The sequence below is a fragment of the Fundulus heteroclitus genome, chromosome 20 (genome assembly GCF_011125445.2).
Source record: "Fundulus heteroclitus isolate FHET01 chromosome 20, MU-UCD_Fhet_4.1, whole genome shotgun sequence".
NCBI classification, from domain to species: Eukaryota; Metazoa; Chordata; class Actinopteri; order Cyprinodontiformes; family Fundulidae; genus Fundulus; species Fundulus heteroclitus.
In genome coordinates, this window is record NC_046380.1 from 10,253,532 (window position 1) to 10,279,418 (window position 25,887).

The 25,887-nt window shown below is 37.9% G+C and overlaps 1 protein-coding gene across 6 annotated transcripts in view; it reads left to right on the forward strand.

Annotated features, from left to right (window-relative positions):
- si:dkey-166d12.2 (rap1 GTPase-activating protein 1) overlaps positions 1-25,887 on the forward strand; it is a 127,868-nt gene that overhangs the window by 32,756 nt on the left and 69,225 nt on the right. For 5 of the 6 annotated variants that reach the window (XM_036152017.1, XM_036152018.1, XM_036152019.1 and 2 more), the window contains exon 1: positions 13,831-13,889. The exons of the other annotated variant lie outside the window; for it this stretch is intronic. In XM_036152017.1, the coding sequence (XP_036007910.1) occupies positions 13,846-13,889 (44 nt within the window). In that variant the 5' untranslated portion in view covers positions 13,831-13,845. Of the gene's footprint in view, positions 1-13,830; positions 13,890-25,887 lie in introns of those variants that run through there. 6 annotated transcript variants of the gene reach the window in all.

A 25,887-nucleotide genomic window follows, 5' to 3' on the forward strand; every position in this document is an offset into this window, starting at 1 on the left:
TAAAAGGACTACATATGTAAGGCACTTTTCTTCTATTTTTATTCTTTATACTTCTTTATTGTTATTAAAATGAATAACAACCATGTGTCCAAATATGTTGGAAAACACATAAATTGCTGTCAATTTTCTTGATTAGTTTTAAATCTCTGTTAATACCACATTTTGAACAGACCCATCTCCACCACATTATCATTTAACCCTGAGCAGTGAATGTTTCGTCAGGCTTGAATTGTAACAACTTAAAATTACAACTCAATAGAAGCCAGACTTCTAAACAACAGGCCCATGTGCTGCTGTTCAGTGTTCAGTGAAGGATTATTATGATGAAAGATTAACGATCTCTCTCTGTTTGTTTCTGACCCTCTGGAGTGGATAAATCAAAGTCAAACCCTTACTGAGTATCTGTTGCGTTTGTGTGTGGAAAGTCATTAAATCGAGGATGTGGCCCACAGGCAGACTGCTCTCTTCCCGCTAGACTCAGTAGTTGTAACATGAAAAATAAGCTTGGTTTTTCCCTCCTTCTGTATCTCTCTTTCTTTGTTCTAATGTGCTCCCGCTCTTGGTTTTCACCCTGAGGATGACTCGTGCATCCTGCTGGGCTTCTTCAGTAACATAGTGCATTACAATTGATGCACTATGCCCTTACTCTACATTTATCTTAGGGCCCCTTCACAGAATATCCCTCTTATGGTCTGATTTGTCCCAGCATATTTCATCTTCTTCCACAATCAAACACAAAACTAATGACTGTAAACGAGGTGTACAAAGGCAGATTCAGAAGAAATAAGGTAAGCCTTCTGTGACACTTAATAAGGCTATCTATCTATCTATCTATCTATCTATCTATATATCTATCTATATATATATATATATATATATATATATATATATATATATATATATATATATATATATATATATATCCACACCGCACGGCATTCTGCTCCTACCTCTTTTCTGTTTTCTTTTTTTCTCCGCTTGTCTATTTTTTCTTTGCGCTCCCCCACATTCCTCTGCTATCATTGCCTGGAGAGGAGTTGTTAAATTTATGACATTTCAGATCTGCAGGGGCTGGGTGATGGTAGACAAGAATAGTCTCCAGAGTTCCTGCTAGAGTCTGCCTCCCTTTGATGAGCGAATTATACAACGTCAGCGTCCCCAGTGATCTTGCCTTTGCAAGTTGTGGTAAAGAGAGGGGATTGTCATTGGTTGCATCTGGTACCAGAGCAGTAGCGTTGCGAGAAAACCTAGTCTTTCTTAATAAAATGTGCTTAACCTGGAATGGGATGTTGAACCATTTGATATAGAATAAAAGAAGTGAAACTGTAACCTTTGTCTTTGAACTTCTTCACCTTCCTTTCCTTCCCAGTTCCTCTCTGCTGGCAAAAACTCTGGATCGTCTCTGTTGTGAAGTAGACAGTAGATTCTTTTTATTTGTTCTTTAAAATCAGAATAGTCAAACAGAGCCCTAAAACAGCCCCTGAGGAATGAAAAAGCTTCAGAGCATCATAAGTCGCTCCCGTGGTTAACAGGAAGCAGTTCACTTCAATGCAACTTTATTGGTCTTTTGGCTTTTCTTTATTTTACCCTGGTGTTTTGTTTTTGTCCCCCGTACCCACATTTGTATGATCCTGAATTTACAGATTAAAATGACTCTCTTAAACTGAAGTACCACATCTTGCATCAAAATTCAATTTGTTTAGTCATTGCAGCCATATAAAAAAAAACTAGGCACTCAAAGTTCGAGAACTTAGACAAAATGGATCATTTTTATTTATTTTTTATTTTTATACAAACAGAAAGAAAAGTACAGAAAAATGAATAGTACTCATCTTGCGCTACAAAGATAGAGTGTGCTGTCCTTACAGTGTCGTTAGGGATGTTGTTAGGTGCACAGATGGTAAATATTTAATGTTTCTATGTCCTGCTTTGCTGCTCCCAGTTGGGACGAACTCTATAACTGTGTAATAGCTCCTTATTCCTTAAGGGCAATATATAACAGCTTTTGTTCCACTTGGAGGTTTGCTGACTATCGCCTGGGGGGGAATGTGGATGCTTCGACAGCTTTTCTCTATGGTTTTGTCATCTGTATATCAAGCTGCAGTATAGAGAGACATTTGTAGAGCAAGTAGAGTAGTAGTTTACACTAACAATCTTACCCAAAAAGGAATTATTACAACATATTGAGACTTTCTCTGACCCTCTTTTTAGAGCATTTCCAGTTTCATTATTTTCTTTAAAACCCGTCTGATGAATGGTTATTGTCACATTACTCTTATTCTTATTGGAATTGCTGTTGATGTTATACAATCAGTCAGCTGTGAAGCAGCAGAAAGGATAAAATATTACAATACCGCAGTTATTTTTTTCTCTGTTCCTCAGAGGTTTTTCCCATTTTTCCAAACTCCGCCGAGATGTCAGGTTACATCCGTTTCCAGGTCTCTCCAGAGATTTTCCATGGATCTCAGCCTCTATATGTCTCGACAGGGGGCGAATACATAATACACAGAAACCACAGATAGGCTTTTTTCCCCCCGCACATCTCTTTGAATGGATTGAATGTGCGGTGACAATAAGCACATTTTGCACATTTGTAAGGTTTGTGCGATAGACCTCTTTAAATCACTTCATCAGATCTCATCTGCTGAAGGAGAGTATAAAAATGATAATGATCTTTTTTTCTTGGATTTTCACCTGTCGTTACTTTATGTTTAAACATTATTAAGCTGAGGATCTGATAATATTGAAAGACTTTGCAACATAAGATAGAACAAATATTTGGTTTTATTGGCACAACATGATGGTTGTCTTGTGCAATGTTTGAGGCATTCAAGGGCCATAATAAAGATGCACATTAAAATGGAGTGAGCTATAATATAGCTTTTTTTGTTGACGATCTTTTTTGTTCTTTCACCTCTGTGATCTCTTTCAATCTGAAATAGGAGGTCATTTTTTTGTTCCTGTTGCCTTTCAGGCGTAAAGGCATTAAATAGACTATTCTGGATTTAACATTTAACATTCCACTTCACTGTTACTTCTTCTATTAGCTGCAGTGAACAGAGCGATTTTATGCAGACACATAGGGATTCCAGCCCCCGTTAATGGTTACAGATGAGAATGATATGTATATGTATGATATGATGTGCATGCATAAATGTTTACTATTGCCTCTGTTCACCTGGGTGAATCATATTCATGGCTTGTTAAACTGAAGGAATAAAGTGTGCAGCTTCCTGCCTTCTTTTTGCACACCATTTAGCTGTAAAAGCACAGACATTAATGCCTTTGGCCCTTGGGCCTGCAGAGAGTTTTCTTTTTGGTCGGCTCTGTGATTTCTTGCTCGTTTCCTAGGAATTGTGTGGTTGAAACATAACCTTTCACACCATCCTTAGCCTCTGGCCATTCTGACTGAGAAGACCTCAGATAGTGGTTCTGACCTTTCGTCATTTCAGAACAACATTGCACCGCTGGGCTTTAGGGCTCTTTTAGATGTTGTACAAATCTGCTTGTGTGCTGTGATAAAATGCTGCCTTGATTGTCAGTAGAAAATTCAGTGGACCACATGGTTTGTTTTCACTCTACTTACTTGTCATTTTTTTTATAGATTTAAACTAATATATAAGTAACACTCTTGTGCAAATTGCTTATTTGCATTCTATCTTGGTAGGGGTTTAGTTTAGAGCGAATGATTAACAGTTGCTGAATATAAAATAAGTTTATTACAATCATGGGATCATAGGATTGTTTGAATGACTTCTGATTGTTTTTTTGTTTTTTTGTTTGTTTTTTTTTGCTACCCTAATAGCAGAGCATGGTTAGGACAACACAATGTGTGAATACAATGTGGCTCATACAATATCCAAGCGGATTTTCTGTAATGTACCCTGATCTTGTGAAAGAAGCTAATATACGAGACATTCATTATTTGATTGTAATCCTTAAATAACTAGCAAACCTTTCCCTTTAATTGTTTCAAGGTAAACAGGACCTCAAACTTTGTGATTTGTCAGAACTTTCAGCCATAGATCATTGCAGGTTTATTTGACTTTTTTTGACTACACCCATTTTGCTCCTAATCAAATGTTTGCACCACATCAGTGATTGTTCAATTAAACTACCCTGAACCTTTATCCCATACCCTGTAGCCTCAGTCACCTCTGGGCTGCTGTGTGCTTTTCGGCTGCTGGTGTTGTTTCTGTAAATTGTGTCTGCTGACTCTGGGGGGTTTGGTTTGCTCAGCTTTGTTCCTCCTCAGCCAACTGCTTTTAAGAGCTACCAAATGTGTTTGAGAGAGAAGTGAAAGAGATTTCATTCATAACAACAAAAAGGCTGTGGTTTTGTGCAATAAACCCTCAACTGATAATTCTTACACAATGTCTCAGCTCTGTTACTTAAGTTATAATTTCATTTAAAAGTGCATCGCCATTGATTTTTATATGTTTTCCACTGCCTTTACTTACATTATAACTTTTTTGCAGCGGTTGCACTGTGATACAAATGTAAAAACGCTCTGAACTGAGAGGAAATGTATACCATTAACAGGCATTTATTATATCAGGCTGAAATCAGAAATCATTTGAGGAACCAGAGCAGTTTTTTTGGGAGTTTCTTCGCAAAATCGACATTTAATCATAGCCACCCAAGCTGATAACCACTCTGTTTTAGAGATTGCATCCAAAAACATTTATGTTGTTGGGTAGATGTGTGTCCCCAGATCACAGTCCTGCAGAAGGGAGACTCACTCAGCATGTAAATGGAGGTGTACAAAGGCAGATAACCTACATAAACGGCCCGGTTTAGCAGCTCCGAAGTGCAAATGCACTCAAGAGATGGTCTATGTTAACAAAAAGGACCTGTAAGGAAACCTATGTTAAAGACAAGAAATACAACAAAAAAAAAATAACTAAAATTTATGCATTTACATCAAAAGAATTATAAAATGTGCATTTAAAACAAGTAATTAGTGAAGACATAATAAGCATGAACTGATACTTTATCTGACCTGAAAACATGAGTAGAACAGCAATGTTTTAAGTCCTCTCAAAAGAGCCTGCAGTTTCTGCACATCTCAGGTTTTCAGGAAGTTGGTTTCAGAGATGAGGAGCATGAAAAGCAAACATTTCCCCCTCCTGGTTTAGTTTTGGTCCTGGGAACAGCACAGCTGACAGCCTTGCCTGGGTCCAGGATACACATACAGTAAATTCATCGGTAAGACATTTTATGGTGTTCAGCAGACCATAACCTTAAAGTAAAAATATTTATGAAATGAAGAAAGAGAAAAGAATTACTTGTAGATATTCTAAATTTAAGATAAAGATAGATTAATTTATTTGACACATGCCTCTCCCATTTTATTTATATTGTGGCATATATAAATACCAACTTTGGGACCTTTTAATTTCTAAATTTAGCTTTTTTTTTATTTTTCATACATGCTGAGCGGCCCAAAATGTTAGTATTCAACGCTTTTACTTGTATGAGATGTTTAGAATTTAACTCCTAATATCATGGGTCAAACCTTCCTGTGGATACCATCCTCATTTCAAGTATGGCCACTCATCTCCAGCTATAAATCCCATGTGCAGCAGTGAGGACCTGCCTACTAGTAATGTTAATATAAGTTATTAAACCACACAGCCATTAATGTTTAGCAGCTTTCAAACGTTTCCTATTGATTCTGTTCTAATTCTAACTTCCAGTAGCAAATGTACACAGCAGGTCTCTGACAGGAACTGCAGAGTTTGCAGATGATACTGAGATGAGAGATCTAATTGTAGCCTGGGGGTGACAGTTGAACCAAAGGTAGGCTATATGTACGGTTGCTTAGGAGAGAGCCATGGTATAATTTCTATAAAACAAAGTGATGGAGCGCCTGCCTGACCCAGAACACATGGAAAGATTTAGATATTTTCCTCTCTCTGCCTGCAGAACAGCAAATATTTTAGGCTTAACGAGTGGCTTAACGAACTTAAAGTCAGAAACTGCTTCAGTGGCCATCCCAACTTTGTGCTCGGGACATGGGGGTTGGTGAATGGTTTTGAAAAGACAATTAGGAAGGATAAGTCAATAAAAAATGTTTTATGCAGTTATGGATTTGTTGGAAGAGTTTGAAACTTTAGTTTAACCAACAAAACTAGGAAAGTCATGACCACCAATGTTGCCATGTTGACAGGAAATGTTTGGAAATGTGAGGACTCAATGAGCACCAGGGTGTTAATACTAGCCCAATAAAATGAATTCACTCACATAGATCCCTCTCATCCCGCAACATACTAGTGCAAGTGGGTTGGCTAATCAATATATTTACTTAAACAAAGTGCACAGTCCAAAATCTTAAAACAAGAAGTGTCAAGCAGGAAACCAAGACAAATCTGCAACTGTTAACCAAAATAACATAGGAAGCTATGAATAGAAAACTCAGAAACTAAAGACTACAACTCTAAATACAAGTAACCTAACTACACAAAAAAAAAAAAAAAAAACCCACAAAATACAATAAACAAAAACCAGCTTGTACTCGGTTCCAAACTATGGTGTTCATTGGAATGACTGAATTGGGCATTATAATACAATACAATACAATACAACTTTATTTATAAAGCACTTAAAAACAACACCATTGACCAAAGTGCTAAACATTGATAAAAAAAAATAAAACAAAAAAAGAACAAGTACCATAATTGAATAAATATATTTCATTAACACAGAAACAATAATTAGACATTTCTTTGCAGTGAATGGCCCCAATCACATTAGGAAAACTCTTGCAGCAAATTACACTTAAATGTTGGTCTGTTTCATTAAATTGCATTGGAATTTGATATACTTGGCCGTCATGCAGAAGATTTAATCCCACACAGCTTGCAAAGCTCCCTTTAAGGACTAAGTTCCCTAGTGTGGCCAACAGCTTTATGGGTACAGGCAATGTACTGCTCCCCTTCACGTCACGCTCCAAGAGCCACAGCTCCTAGCCCAGTCACAGATGGATTTCTCTTGGAAGCCTAAACAATCCGATGAGCCAGTTGTCATCTCATCTTGGCCCAATACTCTTTTTCTTTCCCTCTAAATACACATTCTCTTCGTACTGCTTTATTTGTGGTATCTAATGAGGCTCAATCCAATGATGTCCATGGTATCTTCTACAACACTTTGCAAAGCCTTTAAGATCCATTCAGGTAATTACAAACATGTGGAAGTAATACTGTAGTTGTTCATTATACGGCGCTTGTATGTGCGACAGTTGTTTCTATAACATTACCCAGCATACCCTGGCCAATAGTGTCATACTTTGTGGAAGCGAAGGGGGACCCAGGTGCAGACAGGACTGTTGGATGAACTTTTTTTTTTATATAAAAGGATAGGGGATTTATTGGACACAAGAAAAACAGGACGGGGAACATGGGCAGAATCAGAGACAGTGAGATAGACGGTAGAATCTGGCAGAAGACAATGAGTGAAAGAGCCTGTATACTTAGAGCTTATAGCAATATGTGGAGAATACATTGGAAGTAGGTGTGTGGCAATTAAGGGATGCGGAGCAGCTGAGAAACAAAAAGAAAACAAGGAGCTGAGGGAGAGAGACTAAGTAACACAGTATCTGAACAAAGATACACACAAACACTATGGGAAATCTAGCAGAGACTATTCTAAAAGTACAAAAAAAACACAATATGAAGCTATATGCAAATAAATGAATTAAACAAAACAACAACTAGAGAACATAAACAAATGGAAATGAGGATATGAAGAAAAAAAGACACAAAAGAAACCTGAAAACCCCAACACCTAAGGATAATATAACAAAATGTATCAAACAAAAGCATAACAAACCATAAAAAGCTTTTGAAACATACACATGCCAGTCATGAAGTTGGTGTGGTGCTGCACAATTCTCTGTTTCCTTTCATTTTTATCACACCTGACGTTTTGACCATCTGTAAATTAAGCTCTAAAAATGTACAGGTTTAACTGACACTTAGACATGGTCACTATTTATTTCCGAACTTGATTTAGCAGTTTGGTATTTATCTAATGTTTCAACTGGGCATATCACAAGAAGGCAAGCTTTTATTACCATCTCTCCCACAGCCTGTTGACAGTTAGACGGGCATTTCAGCGTGAATGCCAAGTCGGCCCATGTCAGCCCACAGACATGCACTAATTACACCAAACTGCCCTTTCAGTTTCACTTCCCTCAAACTGATTTTACAGAGTAAATGGCTATTTTCTTCACTTTTATTAGTCCATAAACTGTCATTTATTACCATTATTCTTCCTCGTCATCCATGTTTGTTTTACTCTGAACTCACGTTTAATCTTGAGAGGTTTTACAAGATTTTCTGTCTGACATCTGAATGATCCTGAGTGAAATCAGTTCCTGTGTGGTGTGTTGTGCTTGCTATTGACCGGATACCACAGGCTGTACGAGCAAACCTGTTACGTCTATGATTTTTTTTATCGTTACGTGTGGTTGTCTCTCAGGAGAGCTGAATGGGTGTGAGCGTAGGCGCACCTGCGCTCTGGGAGTTGGAGAGCGGCCTTTCAGCACCTGAGAAGGAAGTGTAGCCAGTCTCCCCTGCAGGTTATAGTAGAAAACAATGCTCAGAGTCTAAAGTGGCATATTGGCCAGGAAATATTTGATCCCTGAAACCACGTTTTCCCATAATACAGTCTGGCCAATCCACCACGCAGCATTAAAATGAGTGTATTTGACTGTTTACAGCAATAATGTAATGGCTTCACAACTTGTCGCATTAATCTGTTAATCTCTGGTACATGTCACCCTGGTGATAATTAGGGAGAGGAATGTGATGGTAGAAAATCCTGATAAAATGTTGCGCAGACTTTTATTTAAGATGTAAGATGGCTTATGGACATTTTTATTTTTTATTTGAAAGGTCCTTTTGTATAGTTCTGAGTCACCAGCACAAGCATGAACAATACTGCAGTTTTGAAAGATTGTGTCGAAGTCAATCTATGATTAAAGTCTGATATGGAGATAAATTGAAGTTTGAAAGGAATCTTGCTGCAGTTTGGCTGCAATTCACCACTTTACCATCTGCGTCTCTAATGTCCCCCGTCTCCAGAATGAGCGTATGCCTGGGTCAGAGTTGCCACGAGGACCGCACATGTTCCAGTCAAGTGTTTTTGTCTAGATCACAACCTTTGTGTGGAAATTTACATACGCACGTTTCAGGCCCCATTTTGCATACACAAGATATATAAATGAGACCCCAGATTCGTAATATGAATTGTCAACAAGTGAAAAAGCTATAAAGACCTCACACTACAAATCCCAGCCCCCTCTGTAATGTGACACTAGCTCCGCACCTGCCACCCAGCCAAGCCTTTCCTTTAGAAGCGTAGATTCAAAAATGAAACAGTATGATTAATACGCAGAAGGACATGACATCTGAACCTTGTAAAATAAAAATGTAATCTGTGAATAACCAGGTGTTCTAAAAACTATCTATTGAAAACAAATAAATCCTGACAGACTAATCTGATCATAAATGGCTACTGCATCCAGACTAGAATACATGCAACATCAGCCCTTAGGTTTTAACCTTCACACAGAATAAATATTTGTTTAATGTAAGCAGCTGGATTTGCTTAAGACCTTGCCCATACCAAAATAAAAAGCTTTTATTTAAATCAGATGGTAATTTTAGACTTTTATATATATTTTAAAGGGGAATATCTATCTGGCAAGTGCCACTGAAGGACAGTTAGTCTCAATAACAATTCATAAAGCACCTGAAAGAGCTCGGTGGGGACACAGTGGATTTAAGTGGCACAATCCTTCAACCTCTCCTTCATGCCCCTGATTTGATTTATAGTCCATGTCCTTGCCAATGTCCAGTCAGACCTAATCGAATCCCAAAAGGTTGAACGGCGAGTCGTCAGGGCACCCCTGCATTTGCAATCATCTGTGATGTGTGGTGGGAAGCATCCTGTGTGTGTGTGTGTGTGTGTGTGTGTGTGTGTGTGTGTGTGTGTGTGTGTGTGTGTGTGTGTGTGTGTGTGTGTGTGTGTGTGTGTGTGTTGGGGTTAAGGTGGGTAAAGGACAATGATGACAAGGTAAGGAAGGGTATGTAAGACCTCATCAAGGAGAGAAAAACTATCCATTTAGGGAGATAAACAGCAAATAAGACATGCAGCAGTGATGGTAGCCAAAGGCAGACAGAGGGAGGAAAGAAAAGAGAAGCAAGGATGAGGAAGTGTGAGAAATAAAGGTGAAACAGAGATGAAACGGACAAATAAGGAAGAGAGAATTGGGAAGTGGGAAGAAGTGTCTCATTTAATCATAATGAAGCTCAAGCTTTGACAGAAAACTTACATAGGTGGTCAATTTACCTTCATCTTCAAGCAGCTGTTTGGACGAGCAAGGTGTTTCCCAGAAAACTGTAAAAGTGCTGAAAGCCTGAGTTTTTTTTAAATCAATATAAAAAAACACATTAGTTTAGGATTGCCTTTGACTGTTCTAGTTAACTTTTTGACTGAAACATCATTAGTTTAAGGGGTTAAATTTGTAGTCTAACTGTTTTAAAATCATTAATATATGTTTTTAGTTTCCACTTTCCCATGTTTTCTTTTGTTTCAATTTTCCAACAGTTTATTCAGGTATTAGTTTTTTTATTTTATTTTGTCATGTCACTTTTGTATTAAATTGCTGCACTTACCTCATTCTGTGTTCGAGTATTCAACTAGCCACTTTAGGCAAAGCCATAATGTCTCCATTTCACCAAAACCCTTAGATCTCTTCCTGTCATGCTGCACATCTGTATATCCTTCATCTATGAACCATCCCTGTGGTCATCATCTGGTCCTTCATATCCAACATGTCATGATTTAGGTTTCTGTTTTTTTTTTTTTTGTGTGGACTTTTCTGGACTAATTAGGTCGCACTTCCCTCTGCCATCAGCCACCAGTGATCGTCCAATCAGCTCAGTCTCCTACCAGCCACCCCTCTGCACCTATTCAGCTCCACCTGCTGCACTAACTCCTGCCAACTCTGCTCACCTGTTCCCCTATATATATATATATATATATATAATTCATCCATTCACTGCCAAAATGTCTCGCCTCATGTGCACCGCACTGCCTTTTCCAGTTCCTGTGTGCCCAGCCAGCTGGACTCTTCTGTTCATGTTCGGCCTTCACTGATGTTTGCTGCCAGTGTCTCTGTGCTGCACAAGTCTTCTTTGTTTCCCTGTGAGTTCCAGCCGCTTGCTCTGCCCGTTCTGGTGGTTCCTCTGTCTGTACCCCATGTTCTGGTCAGCACCTGCCTTCATCACTCGTTTGGTCTTTCACCGCCTACAACCCCTGGTCTAGTGTGGTTCTGCCTGCCTCGCCAGCCACCACAACTCACCTTGTCAATAAACCTTTTAAAACATGTGGTGTCTGGCTGAAGAATGGGTTCTCCAGCTCTAATCGTTACCCAAACTCCTTTATCTAATGTATCCATCATCCTTCTTCTGCACATACCCAAATTGTCTTAGAACTGTGCAACCAGATTTATCCCTCCGTTGAGAAAATCATATGACCTTCAGCTCCCTTGACTCTTTTTAAATTTCTCAATGGGCAACATCCATACCATATTCTACAGGGACTATGTGGGTGGAGAATCAAACTTACTCTTAATGAATAAACCCGTTGAATTTGAGGGATTAGTGTTCAATTCAATTCAATGCAATTCAATTTTATTTATATAGCGCCAATTCATGAAACATGTCATCTCAAGGCACTTTACAAAGTCAAATTCAATCATATTATGCAGATTGTTCAAAAATGTTCCTATATAAGGAAACCAGTTGATTGCATCAAAGTCCCGACAAGCAGTATTCACTCCTGGAGAAGCGTAGAGCCACAGGAAGAGTCGTCTGAATTGTCCATGGCTTTGCAGCAATCCTTCATATTGAGCAAGGTTGAACCGACAGCGAAAAGAAAAACTCCCCGTTGCGCTTGATTTAATGCTGTAACCAAAGTCAAATTCCTTAATTGTGCACAATCATGGCTGACTAACAATTCAAATTCTGATTTACCTCAGAAGTCAGATATGGGAATACCCTCACCCCTGAGTTGAGTGTGTTTTAGTTACAAGTCAGAAAACCAGGATTTGAGAAGTGTTGTGATAACAGAGTATAAATATTATGATTCTCTCCATTTATGCATTCAAATGCTAAAAGATGTGTTCACAGAAACATCCTGTATCATAGTATGAAGGCCACTGAGTTATTCAGATACATAATCCTTCATTGTCAAGGGAACCATAACAAGCAGCCTGTTCTTTATCTGATATTCTATATCAGCTACTGGCATCTGGGCTGTCTCAGGTATGTGTAAGACAATGGTTTAAAGCGCTTACAAAAAATATGCAAGACGTTGAATTGGTTTAGTCATAGGAGATCCAGACTAGGGACATAATAGGGAACAAAATTAACAGCAATTAGTCTGGTAAGAAAAACAGAATGTACAGGAAATGAAATTTTTTACAGAGAAAAGCTCATAACTGAACAGAAAACGTCCTGCGAGCGTAATGAACTGATAAATACTGGCGCCAAGACAGGAACCTACTTATAGAAACATAATCAATCAAGATGTGACTAACACAACTCAAAATCTCATCAAAATACCTAGAAAAATATGCAGGTGAATTTAAATTAATAATTAATCTAAAGTTAATTAGTGCTCTGCATGAATAAGCATTTTTCATCAAAAATACTAAACATCTATGCTGCCACCTCTGCAATACCATAGTTTTAGGCCTAAAAAGGTTTGACTTTAATTTTTTTTTTTTTTTTTTTGCCATAGAAATTTGCAATGATTGGAAAAAGTCAGATAGAGGAGTGCTTTTTCTTTCTCCTCTCCTATTTCTCTTTCACCTTTTCAGCCTTTTGGCAATTTGCCTCTTTTACCTTCTCGTTTCAGTATCCATTGAACATGAAATAGTCTCAGTATAAAATCTAATAAAGCTTCTTGCATATATAAATCAAACGGAGCACTATGTCGAAAGCAGTAAGGCTCCACTTGTGAAAGTAAAATCTGTTGGGCTCTTTTTGGCATCAAGACAACAATTCTTATTCCCTCATTGCCAGACGGGACACAGAAAAAGAGGAGTGCTGGGTAGCTCAACTGGTCAAGCCAGTGTAAAATGTGCAGAGACCTGCAGGTTGTGATGCAATCGGTTAAACTCAGACTCCTGAGCTGACGTCTCTCCCCAAAAACTAAAGTAAAATGGTGTACAAAAAGTATTGGTTCATATTTTATTTATTAAATTATTTTAAGTTTTTCTTTATTCTCAAAGTAATATTTATGGTCACATGTCAATGCATTACAATGGGAAAAAACACACTTTTCTCTAAAAATGAGCAAAAAAAATGTGTCCCTCTCAATTGTTACGTTAGTCACTATTTCTTAAAATTATTTGCTCAATAAAAATTAAAAGCAGAGGAAATATAAATTTTGGAGTCTCGCACCCTCTTGCTGACAGAAATAAAATTGTAAATAGTCAAATCGATTTCAAAATATCATTTTTTTTTTTTTATTTCTAGACAGTAACACAACATGACAGTCACTCTAGTCACGTCTTTAGTTGGCCAGACCTGGCAACTACTTAGAGTTAAAGAGGGTGAGTTGGCAAAGACGCTCACACAAAACACACTTAGAGAAAAAAAAACACACCCACATAATAAGGGTTGAATCAAGGAGGGAGGGGGGAGGTGTTGGGAAATGACAGTAAACAGTGAGAAACAAACAGGTATGACTGTCTGTCCGTAGCTCTGCCGGCTGATCTTCACTGATATCTTGCAAAGCTCCGAGGAGCCTCATCAGCTGCTCAGCAGAATGTCTCAGAGGAAAAGGAGCTTTACGTTTGGAGCTTATGGAGGGTAAGATAATAAAGCGCTTATCTGTGTAATGGCCATTTGATTTGGGATTCTTTTTAACCGTTTGCCTTGCTCTGTAACGGCACTGGTGCGTGACGCAACGGAGAGCCTGTTGTGTCTGATTGCGATCTCAGGAGAACTGAGGAGAAGGTGTGAGACGACTGCTCTGGGAGCTGTTCTGCACCTGCTGAGCAACCGCAGAGTCAGATAACAAGGTCATTCACAGTCAGCGCCGGATCCTTGTAATTACCAGCTTTAACAATTCATACAGAAAGATTGCAGAAATGCTTAACTAATTAGACAAGTTTATTTATGTCCAACTTCGACAATGGGAGAACTGATGGGAATTCTTTGGATACCTCATTAGGAGGGACGTTTTCTTGGTCACTGCGGCCAGTTTTAACTACAAGGGATGGCAATTTAATTTCTAATCAACAAGACATGATATTAGAGGGGATCTTGACCTGCTGAGTTTACGTCATTGAATAAAAAAACACAGCCCTCAGGTTTTAGTTATAATACTTCTATATTTATGCTACTGCTTTGTGGGAGTCTGAGAAAGATTCTTTGAGACAAGTAATTTGCCTTACAAGCAGTTTATATTTAAATAATATTAAATATACTATTACTAATGTTGGCAACAAATATTGAGATCTTATAGGATGTGAGGAAAACAGCCATGAGAATCAGTTTGACGTTTTTGGAGCAGAGGTTACACTGAAAGGTCACCTGACTGGAGCTGGTGGATAAAAGCAGAAGGGTCTTTGCAAGGATTGAAAACAAAACAAAACAAAAACAGAGAGAGAAAATAACTTCTCTCCACTAAAACTTTCAATCAGTGGCTGTAGTTCTGGATGTTGAATCGCTTTCAATATTGGAAGCATTAATAGGTGTTAGAGTTGCAGTCTTTTCTTCCACCGGTCAGCATGTTACTAATATATCTGCAAAGCTAAATATATTATGTGTTTTACTCCAGCCAATAGAGAGAGAGTGTGTGTGTGTGTGTGTGTGTGTGTGTGTGTGTGTGTGTGTGTGTGTGTGTGTGTGTGTGTGTGTGTGTGTGTGTGTGTGTGTGTGTGTGTGTGTGTGTGTGTGTGTGTGGCAGAGCAGCCACTGTACAACAGAGTTTTAGCATCAGAGTTGACATTTTACACCGACTTCCTCATCTCTTGTTAGCAATTAGCAATGTTAGTTTAGCTAACATTTCCAAAACAAAGGTCTCTATGGGGATTAACTAGAGAGTGTGGATCTTTATCTGAACTCTTTCCAAAGGGCTCCCAACATTTCCAGCATGCTCTACGACAGACAGGTTGAATGCTCAAGCGGATTAAGCAAAGCAACTTTGATTTAATACGTTCAGCCTTACTGTTATCTTCTGAAAGTTGTGCTCTCTCTCGCACCCAGAATAAACTGTAGACATGTCTTGAAAAATTGACACATACATTTTTATTTTTATTTTTTGAAATAGGGTCTTGCAACGCTTCCTCAAGGTTTATTTAAAACAAAATTGTTGAGTGTGAATTCTTCCTCTTGAAGTGAGGGTTTCACACCGAATAATGTTGTTGTCATTGGGACCGGAAAAATGCCTGATTTTTACATTTCAAACCAGCCAGCCACCAGTCAGGGCATATTAAGGTGAAAGAGGTCTGATTTCAGTCAACAGCCAATTTTCTTGGTGAATTATTCAGGATTTTGAAAAAAAACAAAAAACAGTTATACTTCAATCAAATATGACTTTTTTTCTCTTGAGTTATTACATTTTCCCTAAGTAGATGGGTAGAGTTTAAAAATATGTTGTGTTGTTTACACAAATGCAGGAGATATAAAACATCAGGGCTTGATCATTTAAGTGTAGGCACCTGTCAGGAATGAATTAGCATGTTTGTTGCATGAAAAATAAACAAATGACTTTGTCCACTTTGCGTTTTAATATATCCTGGTGAGTTATTTTGCTTCCGAATTTAAGAGAATTTGCCCCTGCTGCTAAAAGCCGCGTTGCTGAAAACGAGTCCCTCTGAGGAAATTATTGCTTAATGAATAAAAGGGAAATAACTGTCAGCCAGAAATGGATTGAGCTCCAGCTTGGAGCATAACATTTGTTTCAGGCACTGTCTTTGAAGACGTTATTTGGTGGCAGGGTTATTTCCGTGTGAAATTGAATTCTAATTGCTGTCAGAAGATAAAGCTGTTCACATGTTGCGTTTGAAGCAAGGAGAACGGATGTACAAAATAATAACTGGAAATTGCATCCTATATCTGCCAGTCTGGTTGTTGACTTAAGACACTTTTAGTTGAACACAAACTTCAGAGCAAGGGTTGTGTGAAGAACAAAAGAAGATGTTAGCATGGTTAATAAGCTATGGTTCTGATCAGAAGTTTACCAACACTCAGTAGACCTGAATGGCATTATTTTGGGACTTTCAAATGATTTATTTGAGCCATTCATTTTCAGAGAGGACTAATAATATATGTTTTTTTTTTTTCAAAACAAAAATTGGATGCACACGTTTCAGTTCATTTAAGTATGGTGCAGGGCCAAATTGATACATACAGGCTCAAATATGTTAAATAAACATTATTTATCAGCTTGCAGAAAAAAAAAACAATATCTTCTGTTTACACACAAGTTGGTGTAAACAGAAGATATTGAAACCATTAGGAACATGATCGCCTGGGAAAGAAAATAATAATTAGGCAGTCGAACTGTAAGAAGTAAATTAAATAAACGATCAGTGCAAGAGATTTTGCGTCAAGGATTTTTTAAAATGTAATAATCTGAGGGATCGTTGCAGCTCTAAGCAGCACCATGCTTGAGAGTTGGCGCACTGTTCTTAGCAGTGCTCACTAAACATTTTTGTCACTTTGACCATTTGGCTTTTTTTTTTTTTACCTGGCCATAAATCGTTTCTCTACAAAAGTCCTGGGCGTGTCCATGTTGAGCTGGAAAGTCTCAGATTTGGGACTGAGCACTTAATTCTCAGTTGGCACCCTGTTGGTCCCTAATGATGTGACACTTTTTCCACATTAGTCGGTAACTTTGGGGTTTAGCTTTTTCCCGTTAAATATAGGCTTGAGCCTAGACTAATTCATGCACGGTTTCTGATCATTCCAACATATTTGTACTGTAAAAATGCATCTAACTGTTAAAATCCGCTTGAATTGCTTCATACATCTGAAAGAACACATTGAAAATGAATAAATGAATTAAAGTAAAGACCGATCAGTCAATTTATGATTTAATTTTTATTCAAGGAGATCTGTGGTTTCTGATAAGAGTGATCAAATTTCCACACAAAGGTGTTGGGCTTGTATTAAGGGTGGACAATGATTCAATATCAATATCAATGGTGATATGACATTTCTGATATTTCAATATACAATGCAGTCTATGATTACGACATTTGTCACCGACTGACATTCCAGGTTTTATGAAGTTTTATGTGTTTTTTTTTAACAAAACTTTTCTAAAATGTTATATTGGAGGAGTTTTATAAACATCACAACATGATAGTCATACATTTGTACAGGCATCTGTTGTGGGCCTTCTCGGCGGTCTTTCTGAGGTTATCAGTTTGTTTATGTCAGTATCGTAATTACATTGACATCGACTGAAATTAAGAAATATATTGTGATATAACTTTTGGCCATATCATCCAGCCCTAGCTTGTATGTATTATTTTAACGCTTTCAAGGCAAGAGACAAACAGCAATAAACTAAAAACACAATAAATGACTGCAGCTGTGTGTTGTGTCACCCTTTCACATTTGAAAAATAAAAAAAAACACACTCCAAATCCTTAATCAAAATACGTTTAGGTGATTTTTAGCTGTTCTTCATAGGACATATTGGCACAAATGAATGGGAGGATAAAGGAGGGGGGAAACCTTTCCTAAATTATGTCAGGGTTGTGATTCTAAAATTAAATTTGGAGAGAGAGAGAAAAAAATAACAAATAACGAGCCGGTCAGCAAAGCCTGTGTTTTCAAAGGCTTTGTTCTAGTGAGTTGAGTCAGCTTTCAGCCTCAAGACAAAAGGGATTCAACCATGTGAAAGATCATAGGATGAGGACGTATCCACTGTTCTATTACAGTTACCCTGACAGGTGTTAGCAACACGCTATGATTGTGTTGAGGAGGCTGGTGTGATAGTGGAAGGGCACTTCTTATAGCTGCATCTTTTCTGTATCTCTGTTCTTTTGTGATTTATTTCACAGCTTTATCTGATGACCTTTGTGTCTTTGCCGAAACAGTGAGTTCTTGACATTAAGGTTTAGCACTAAATTCAAATAGAAATAAAGCAAGACAACAATTTGACGTTGGACATTTTTTAAATCATGTTTCTGATGCTTCTGAGGCAAAGCCACCAGGCGCTTGCACAATTAGGGGAGGGTGGAGGGCTGCGTGTTGTGCTTTTGTGGGGAACAGAAGACACATTGTAGAAATGTACAGATTGAAAAGAGCAAAGGTTACTCTTCTTTGCTTTGTGCAGCTCTTTTTTTAGGCTTAAAAAATGAGGGGGAAATGGTGGTGGCCAAGATAACAGCTCGGTAAGTTCTGAAAATCTTTCAGAAAAGCTTTTCATAGGCTTCGCTCTTATCTTTTTTTTTTAACAAAGGACACTCTGAGAAAAAAGGAGATAATGCTCTCATGAATCTTCTTGTGAATATATTCAGGTTATGTATATAATAAGATAACAGCCTCTGTATTTACCATTACAAAAAAAAAAAAAGACCGTCTTTATGAAGAGCTTTGAAACTGTAGCAAGGACAAGTACGGAAACATGTTTGAATTCCTAATGTCCTAGCTTTTGGCTATATTACTTTCCTTTCATACAGTTATAGGGAGGTAGAAACCCACAGATCTATATCTAATGTGAGACTTTGATCAAAATATACCCCAACATTCCTGATTGTAAATTTAGCATAGGTGACTGACAGATTAGGTTTCCGAAACCACAGGAATAATGTTGTCTGGAGCCCACACAGGATGGAGGATTTCAGTCCTCTAACTTTTTTGGATGGCTGAAAAGATGGATTTTTTTGGAAACACTTGTGGAAGACATACAGCCCAAAGGCATGATGGGGTTTAAAAGAAATGTGTAACGGGGCATTGTCATCGTAAAGAAATGTCTGTAAAAGTGCACAAAATGGGCCCAAAAGGTACTGTGAACATCAAGGTTTAATTGTACAGCACATTTCAGCAATAAGACTATTCAAAATGTTTTACATGGTGAAAACATGAGACAAAAAAATAAAATAAAAAAGCACATTGCAGTGGTACGATAAAGGAAAGGAAAGAAAATCTGGACTACCGACTTAAATTAGTGTTTTACTTAATACTAAACAAATGAGTTTTTAGCCTTGATATAAAGGAAATCAGAGTTTCAGCATTTTTCCATTTTTCTGGGACTTTTTTCCAGGTTAGTGGAGCATAAACAGTGAATGCTGATTTCCATTTTTGGTTCTGATTCTGGTGATGCAGAATAGACCTCAACCAAACATCCAGAGTGGTCTAACAGCTTGATATCAGTACTTTGGTGCTAAGCCATTCTGGGATTTATAAACAATAAAGCCCCAATAATGAAACTCGAGGTACCGCATGGTGAAGAATATTATGACTTGTAATGTGTGACAGCTTAAAAACAGGAAAGCATTTTAAGGCCAAGCCAAACACACCAGTCAGTCCTCAGCCTGTTGATTGTGATCAGAAACAACGCTTTGAGTGGTCAGTATGACTGGAAAAGTGCTGCATAAGTTCAGTCCATTTACCATTTACCATTTACCATATCAGATGGTTGACTTTAGCAAAGGCAGAGGATGTGTTGAGCATGAGCAGGACAGTACAATTATAACACACCATCAAAATCCCATTAAAGACTTTAAGAATAACAGTTAATTTGGGGATTTGTTGCTCTTCCTTTTCCTTAACAAAAAGCATTCTCAAATCAGGCAACATGCATGGGTAAAGCACTTATTTTTAACTTTCTTCCCAGAGATCTTTTTGATTTAAGCAGTGTGCTTTTTTTGGACCAGAGATGACTGAACCTGCTATGTTTAGTGAAGCTCCTGGAGGCTACGAGTCATCTCAGCAGAGAGCATTTTGAATTTCCAGACACATTTATTCTGGCACTAAGAAATTCCATCTCCCCAACACCTTTTGCACTGCTGCAGCCCAATACCATCATTCCCCCTCATGTACTTTACTTTAGTGACTTAGCATTCTGTGTGATCAGCCCAATTTCACTCTGGGATGTCAAGTGGGATAAATGTAAATTGGCACTGCATTGCTAAAGCTCTTGAGTTTGCTATTAAGACATTTTATGTCTTCTATCAATGTTGTGCTGTAGAGCAAACATGTTTTGGAATGACTGAGCTAGCAGAATCTATACTTTTATTTGAAATATGATATATAGCAATTATGTGTAAAATTATAGGAATTGTACATGTACCGTTAGTATGTTATGGTTTCTACAGATTCAACATAAAGCTGTTTGTTCTGTGCCCATCAATAATGGATTGCATTTGATCACGGCTAGATTTTTCCTTTCCAATTTAACGACAAGCAGGCTGTAATCAAGCAAAAATGCAGAAAGATACATGACATGCCTCTACAAAATGTGTACCTTTTTTATATCTTAAATTTGAGCATCTGTTTTTTTCTACTAAAATTTAAAATTTGGGATCTTATTACCTTCCTCAAATGACACTGGGAAACTCTCCTTCTTTTGATGCTTTCTTCAGGGCATCCTGATATTTTCCAACAACGTTCCAGAAAACATGCCTGTAGGCTACAATCCAGCAGAGGCATCTATGCACATATTTTAAAAGAAATAAATCTGAGACAATATTGGGCTCCGGGTTATTACATGATAGACACTTTCTCAGCACCAGTCTTTCCCCTAAAGGCTTTATTCCTCATTTTTCCTGGACTACACTTTAGTTTAAAAATCCACCAACTTTTGATAGTTGCAAGATAAAGAAATGTAGCGGCGGGAATTGTAGTTCACTTCAATCTCTATGTATCTCCTGTAAAAAAAAAAAAACTTGCTGATACTGTGTTTACAGTATAAACACAGACTTGAACCAGAAGTCTGACGGAAACATTTTCTGTCAGGTGAATAAACTTACAGAAAACATTGAACGCTCAAACGTTTGTTTTTATACATATTTTTTCATTGGTTGTTTGCCCTTGTTACTGGAAGTAGAGAATAAAATGTTTAGACTCAGAGCTGTGATACAGTACCTCATCAGAACATTTTTCTTGCAATACAAAACAAAAGATATATAGCGTTTTATTTAAATTTCGATCATATAAATATTTATACCTAATGTGTTTTATTACCCGCTCATTAAAACGTCTAGAAACGCTTGATTCTCGATTCGTTAAGTTGCTAAATTTGGTGCGTCACGGTTCATGCTGTGTCACATTTTGAACGAGTGTCATGTCATCCATTAGAAGATGGAGGCGTGGTTGTTTATGCTGTGGCCTATTTCTCCCTCCTGACTGTTAACATGAAAACAGCACTGCTGTCTGTGTCAGCAGGGGGCGTGGAGGGGGGGGGGACAAACAGCATGCCTAATGCTGACTAGCAAACTAATATTTCCACTCCTAACAAAGTGCAACAAACGCAGCGAAAGAACAGAGCCCCCAGCATCACCTGACATGATGGATGTGTTTTCATATCAAACAGATTTTAGTCATGCAGAAAGCCGAGTCATGTCAGATGATAGTGTTTAGAATCTGTGCACCGAAAAGGTTCAACTCCCAGCAACAATGGTTGTACCCTTTTGCTTTGCTGTGCCTCACGTCTATACATCTGTTTATACATGGTATTAATGTGACATGTAGTTTGAACAACTAATTTTACACTGCAAAAACGCTTCTAAAAATAAGTAAAATGTTCTTAAAGTTAATGTATTTATCCTTGATTTGAGCAGGTAAATAAGATTATCTGCCAATGGAATAAGTACTTTGATCCCTAAAATAAGATAATTAGACATCCTGCACTTGAAATAAGATGATGGAGATGAATTGTTCCTATTTTAAGTGCAAAAATCTTATTCTATTGGCAAATCATCTTATTTACCTGCTCAAATCAAGGACAAATACACTCATTTTAAGAACATTTAACTTATTTTTAGTTCCGTTTTTTGCAGTGTATAAAACTTTTAGATACCTTTGCCAGCTAGGATAGATAATGTAACAACTCATCTCATAGTCTATAAAAAGTGGAGTCCTCCTGTATGTGAGCCGTTTTTAAACCTTCCTGAAACATAAACCCAAAACTTAAACACTATTCCTAATAATCCTACGTCTTGGTCTGAAGGGTAAATTGTTCGATGTGTTTTTAGAGTCACACCTGGTTTAAATCAATTGATTTACTTGCCAGCAGTGTGCCATGAGAGCCAGGATAAGAACGTAACAAATGTAAACAGTATCCCAGTCAGGGCGATACAGTGGAAATTCATCATGTAGGGACAGTTAAAGCAAAGTACTGAAACTGTAAACTGCATCATTTGAAATAAAGCACAAGATATGCCTGAGTTGATGTAGCATGAAAAACCTAAAAGTGTCCACTTTCTAACAGTTGCGCGACGTATTTCCTCTTCCGCACAAGCTGAATTATTTTCAAGGAGAAAATTGCATACTGCTCTTTGGACCGAAGGGCAGGGGTTGGTCAGAGTTTTTACAAGGCTACAGCTCTCACTGTGATTTAATATTTTAGCCTCCTTTTTGTGAATACATTACATCTTGTCTACTGTCCCGATGGAAGGACCATTTCACCAAGTATAACAAAAAGTGTTTCTGAACAGGATTATCAACCATAGCTTTAATGAGCATATTTAAGGAGTTTACGGCTGGATTGTGTTTCTATTGTGTGTGTGTGTGAGTGAGAGAGAGAGACGCAACACTACAATAATGCAGTAAAAACGGATGCAGATTCTGTCTGTTGTGCCTTTCATGTCGATTGCTGTAAAGTGTCCGACCAAAGAGTTAATGCTTAAATGGAGAAACTTTTATTCCCACACTGGGCAAGTTGGATCGAACCAACTGAGAGGTCACTCTTTTTTCATGTTAATATTTTGATCTTTGTTTTCATGTTTATTTTGGTAGTTGCAGAAAATGCATAATGAGAATCAACACAGCCTTTGTACATTTGCGTGACTGCAAGGTATTTAGGTAAAAACATAGGGGAGCGCTCTTAAAAATATGGGAACAGTGAGTGTCCTCACATGCTCCATTGTTCAGGCACCTATGGATCTATGGTACAGGTACATCCGTTTTCTTGTAAAAACTGTACTTCATTTTAGGTAATGCCAGGACCTTGCGTTTGTGTTAACCTGCACAGATGCCACAACTGTTTCGTTAGAAACGGATAATAACTTTTTATGGGTGACATCCCTGATGTTCATGTGTTCAGGGCAGGACTGCAGACTCTCATTCTTCTGGAGTAAGACTCAAGCTTGTCCTTCTTTGCTCATTCTCATCACCCTGCAGAGATCTATCTCACTCCAAATAAGGAGAGTATGAGCGCTGAAATGAAAACACTTTTTCCCCACAGCTGTTTGTGATTCTCTAAACACAGCTATTGCTTAGACAATTCTCTCTTAGGCCCTGCTCACTCTGCAGATGCTTGCAGTCCCACGCAGTGATTCAGTAGATCCGGATGATGCAGCGGCTGACTTTGGTTTGAATGCTCTGGCACACTTCAGACTTCCTCGCGCTCCTCTTAGCTGTTTGTCCTCCCAACTTCGGCCCTTGTGTTGCCAGTGTGTGGCATTGTGTCCTACATGTCATCCTGTCCAAAGTCATTACCTTGGTTTTTGTCTAATATTAAAGAGAGTTGTTTTTTCTCTACATTAAAAGAGAAAAAACAACCTTAAACAGAGGAGGAGGCCTTAGGTTCCAACTCTCAAAAACTTACAACACAGCTATAGGATCAATTCCGGCCAATCATCGCCTCAATTCTCACCCTCATATGGGTGATCAAAACATCGTTCCTTTAAGCCAGGCCAATAACAACCCTAACGTCTCCTCGTTACAGAAGAGTGGATCAGTTTCGGTTTAATCTGCTGCCTTAATGATTTTAACGACCGCCCATTACTAAGGGGTGGACCTGTTTCGGTTGAATTTGCATGTTATCTAAGCCATTACAAGCCCTTTGTTAGGCAGCAGTATAAAACTTGGTACTGCACATTACTCCAGACTTTTTGAATTGAGAAAGCTTCCTGGAGAGGAAGCGAAACGTCTTCAACTACGGAAAACAAGTCCAATCGCTTTGTTTTTTACTTTTTTTTTTGGAATATTAAAGAGAGAATTTAATATATAATACATTTCAGTTACATCAAACCATTACAGGCTGTTGTCCAGGCACTGGTCATATAATTAGAATATCATGAAAACTGTTGAGTTGACCTTGGACCTAAAAAAAACACAGTGGACCAACACCAGCAGATGACCTGACTGTGGAAACTTTACACCAGACCTCAAACAGCATGGATTCTGTGCCTCTCCTCTCTTCTACCAGACCTTGATTTCTAAAGGAAATGCAAAATATACTTTCATCAGAGAACATAACTTTGGACCAATCAGTCCAGTCCTTCTTGTCTTTAGCCCAGGCGAGACGCTTCTAACGCTGTCTCTTCTTCCAGTGGATTGATACGTGGAAAGCGACAGCTGAAACCAGGTCTTGCAGACGTCTGTCTGGTGGTTCTTTAGCTCTGACTTCAACTACAGTCCACTCTTTGTGAATCTCATATTTTTGAATGGGTTTGGTTTCACAATCGTCTTGTACACTTTTTTCTACCATATCTTTTCCTTCCCTTCGCCTCTTTATTAATGTGCTTGGACACAGAGCTCTGTGAACAGCCAGCCTCTTTAGCAATGACCTTTTGTGTCTTTCCCACCTTGTGCAAGGTGTCAATGGCCGTCTGTTTCCAGGGCCAATATTTTCCCCAGGTTGGAAAGTTTGATTTCATGATGAAAAGTATGGGCCCAAAAGCATGACATGACTGAAACATCATTATAATAATCGTCTTTATTGTCATTGAAACATACAACACAATTTGTTCTCTGCATTTAACCCATCACCCTTGGGGAGCAGTGGTTTATGGGTCTCGCTCGTTGACTCAGAGTGGCAGTATGTGGGAGTTGAACCCAGAACCTCCAGGACACAAGCACAATGCACTAACCACTAACTTTGTAGTCCAACTGTTTTTAATATTTGCTTTTAGTTTCTTTTTTCCCATGTTTTATTTTGTTTCAACATTTTATTCTAACTTGCTAATATTCTGTTTATTTTCCCATGTTTTAATAATCTAAAGCACTTTGCATTGTCTTTGTACTGAAATGTGCTATATAAATAAATTTGCCTTGCCGGACAACTGTCAAGTCAGCAGTTTTACTCATGATTGTGTTGCCTACAAAACTAGACCGAGAGACAATTTAAAGGTTTTTGCAGGTGCTTTGAGTTAATTACCTGATTAGAGTGGCACCAGGTGTCTTCAGTATTGGACCTATACACAATATTCTAATATTTTATTGAAGTTGGGGTTTTCATTAGTTGTCATAATTATAGTTAGTTATAATCATCAAAATTAAAAGAAATAAACACTTGAAATATATCAGTCTGTGTGAAATGAATGAATATTCATTGTGTTCAAACAAAACAATGAAACATAAGAACAAACATTCTAAACGAAAGGGAGCAGAAAGAAGAAATGGTATGTCATCTGCCCCCTTTACCTTTACAATTTACAAAGAACTTCAATTACAAAATCATCAACAACAACACAATGAGCATCAAAATATATATATAACAAAAAACAGAGATAATCAAATTAAATTTCTGTCCTCCAAAACTTAAATACACATTTTATTTTAGGTTAATTTTCTGTATATTCATAAAACATAAAATTTCACATTAGTATTAATAATCAGGCATAACCGACATATCCACTCACCATAGCAGCTTTTATTGTCCTTTTAAATGTGAATATTG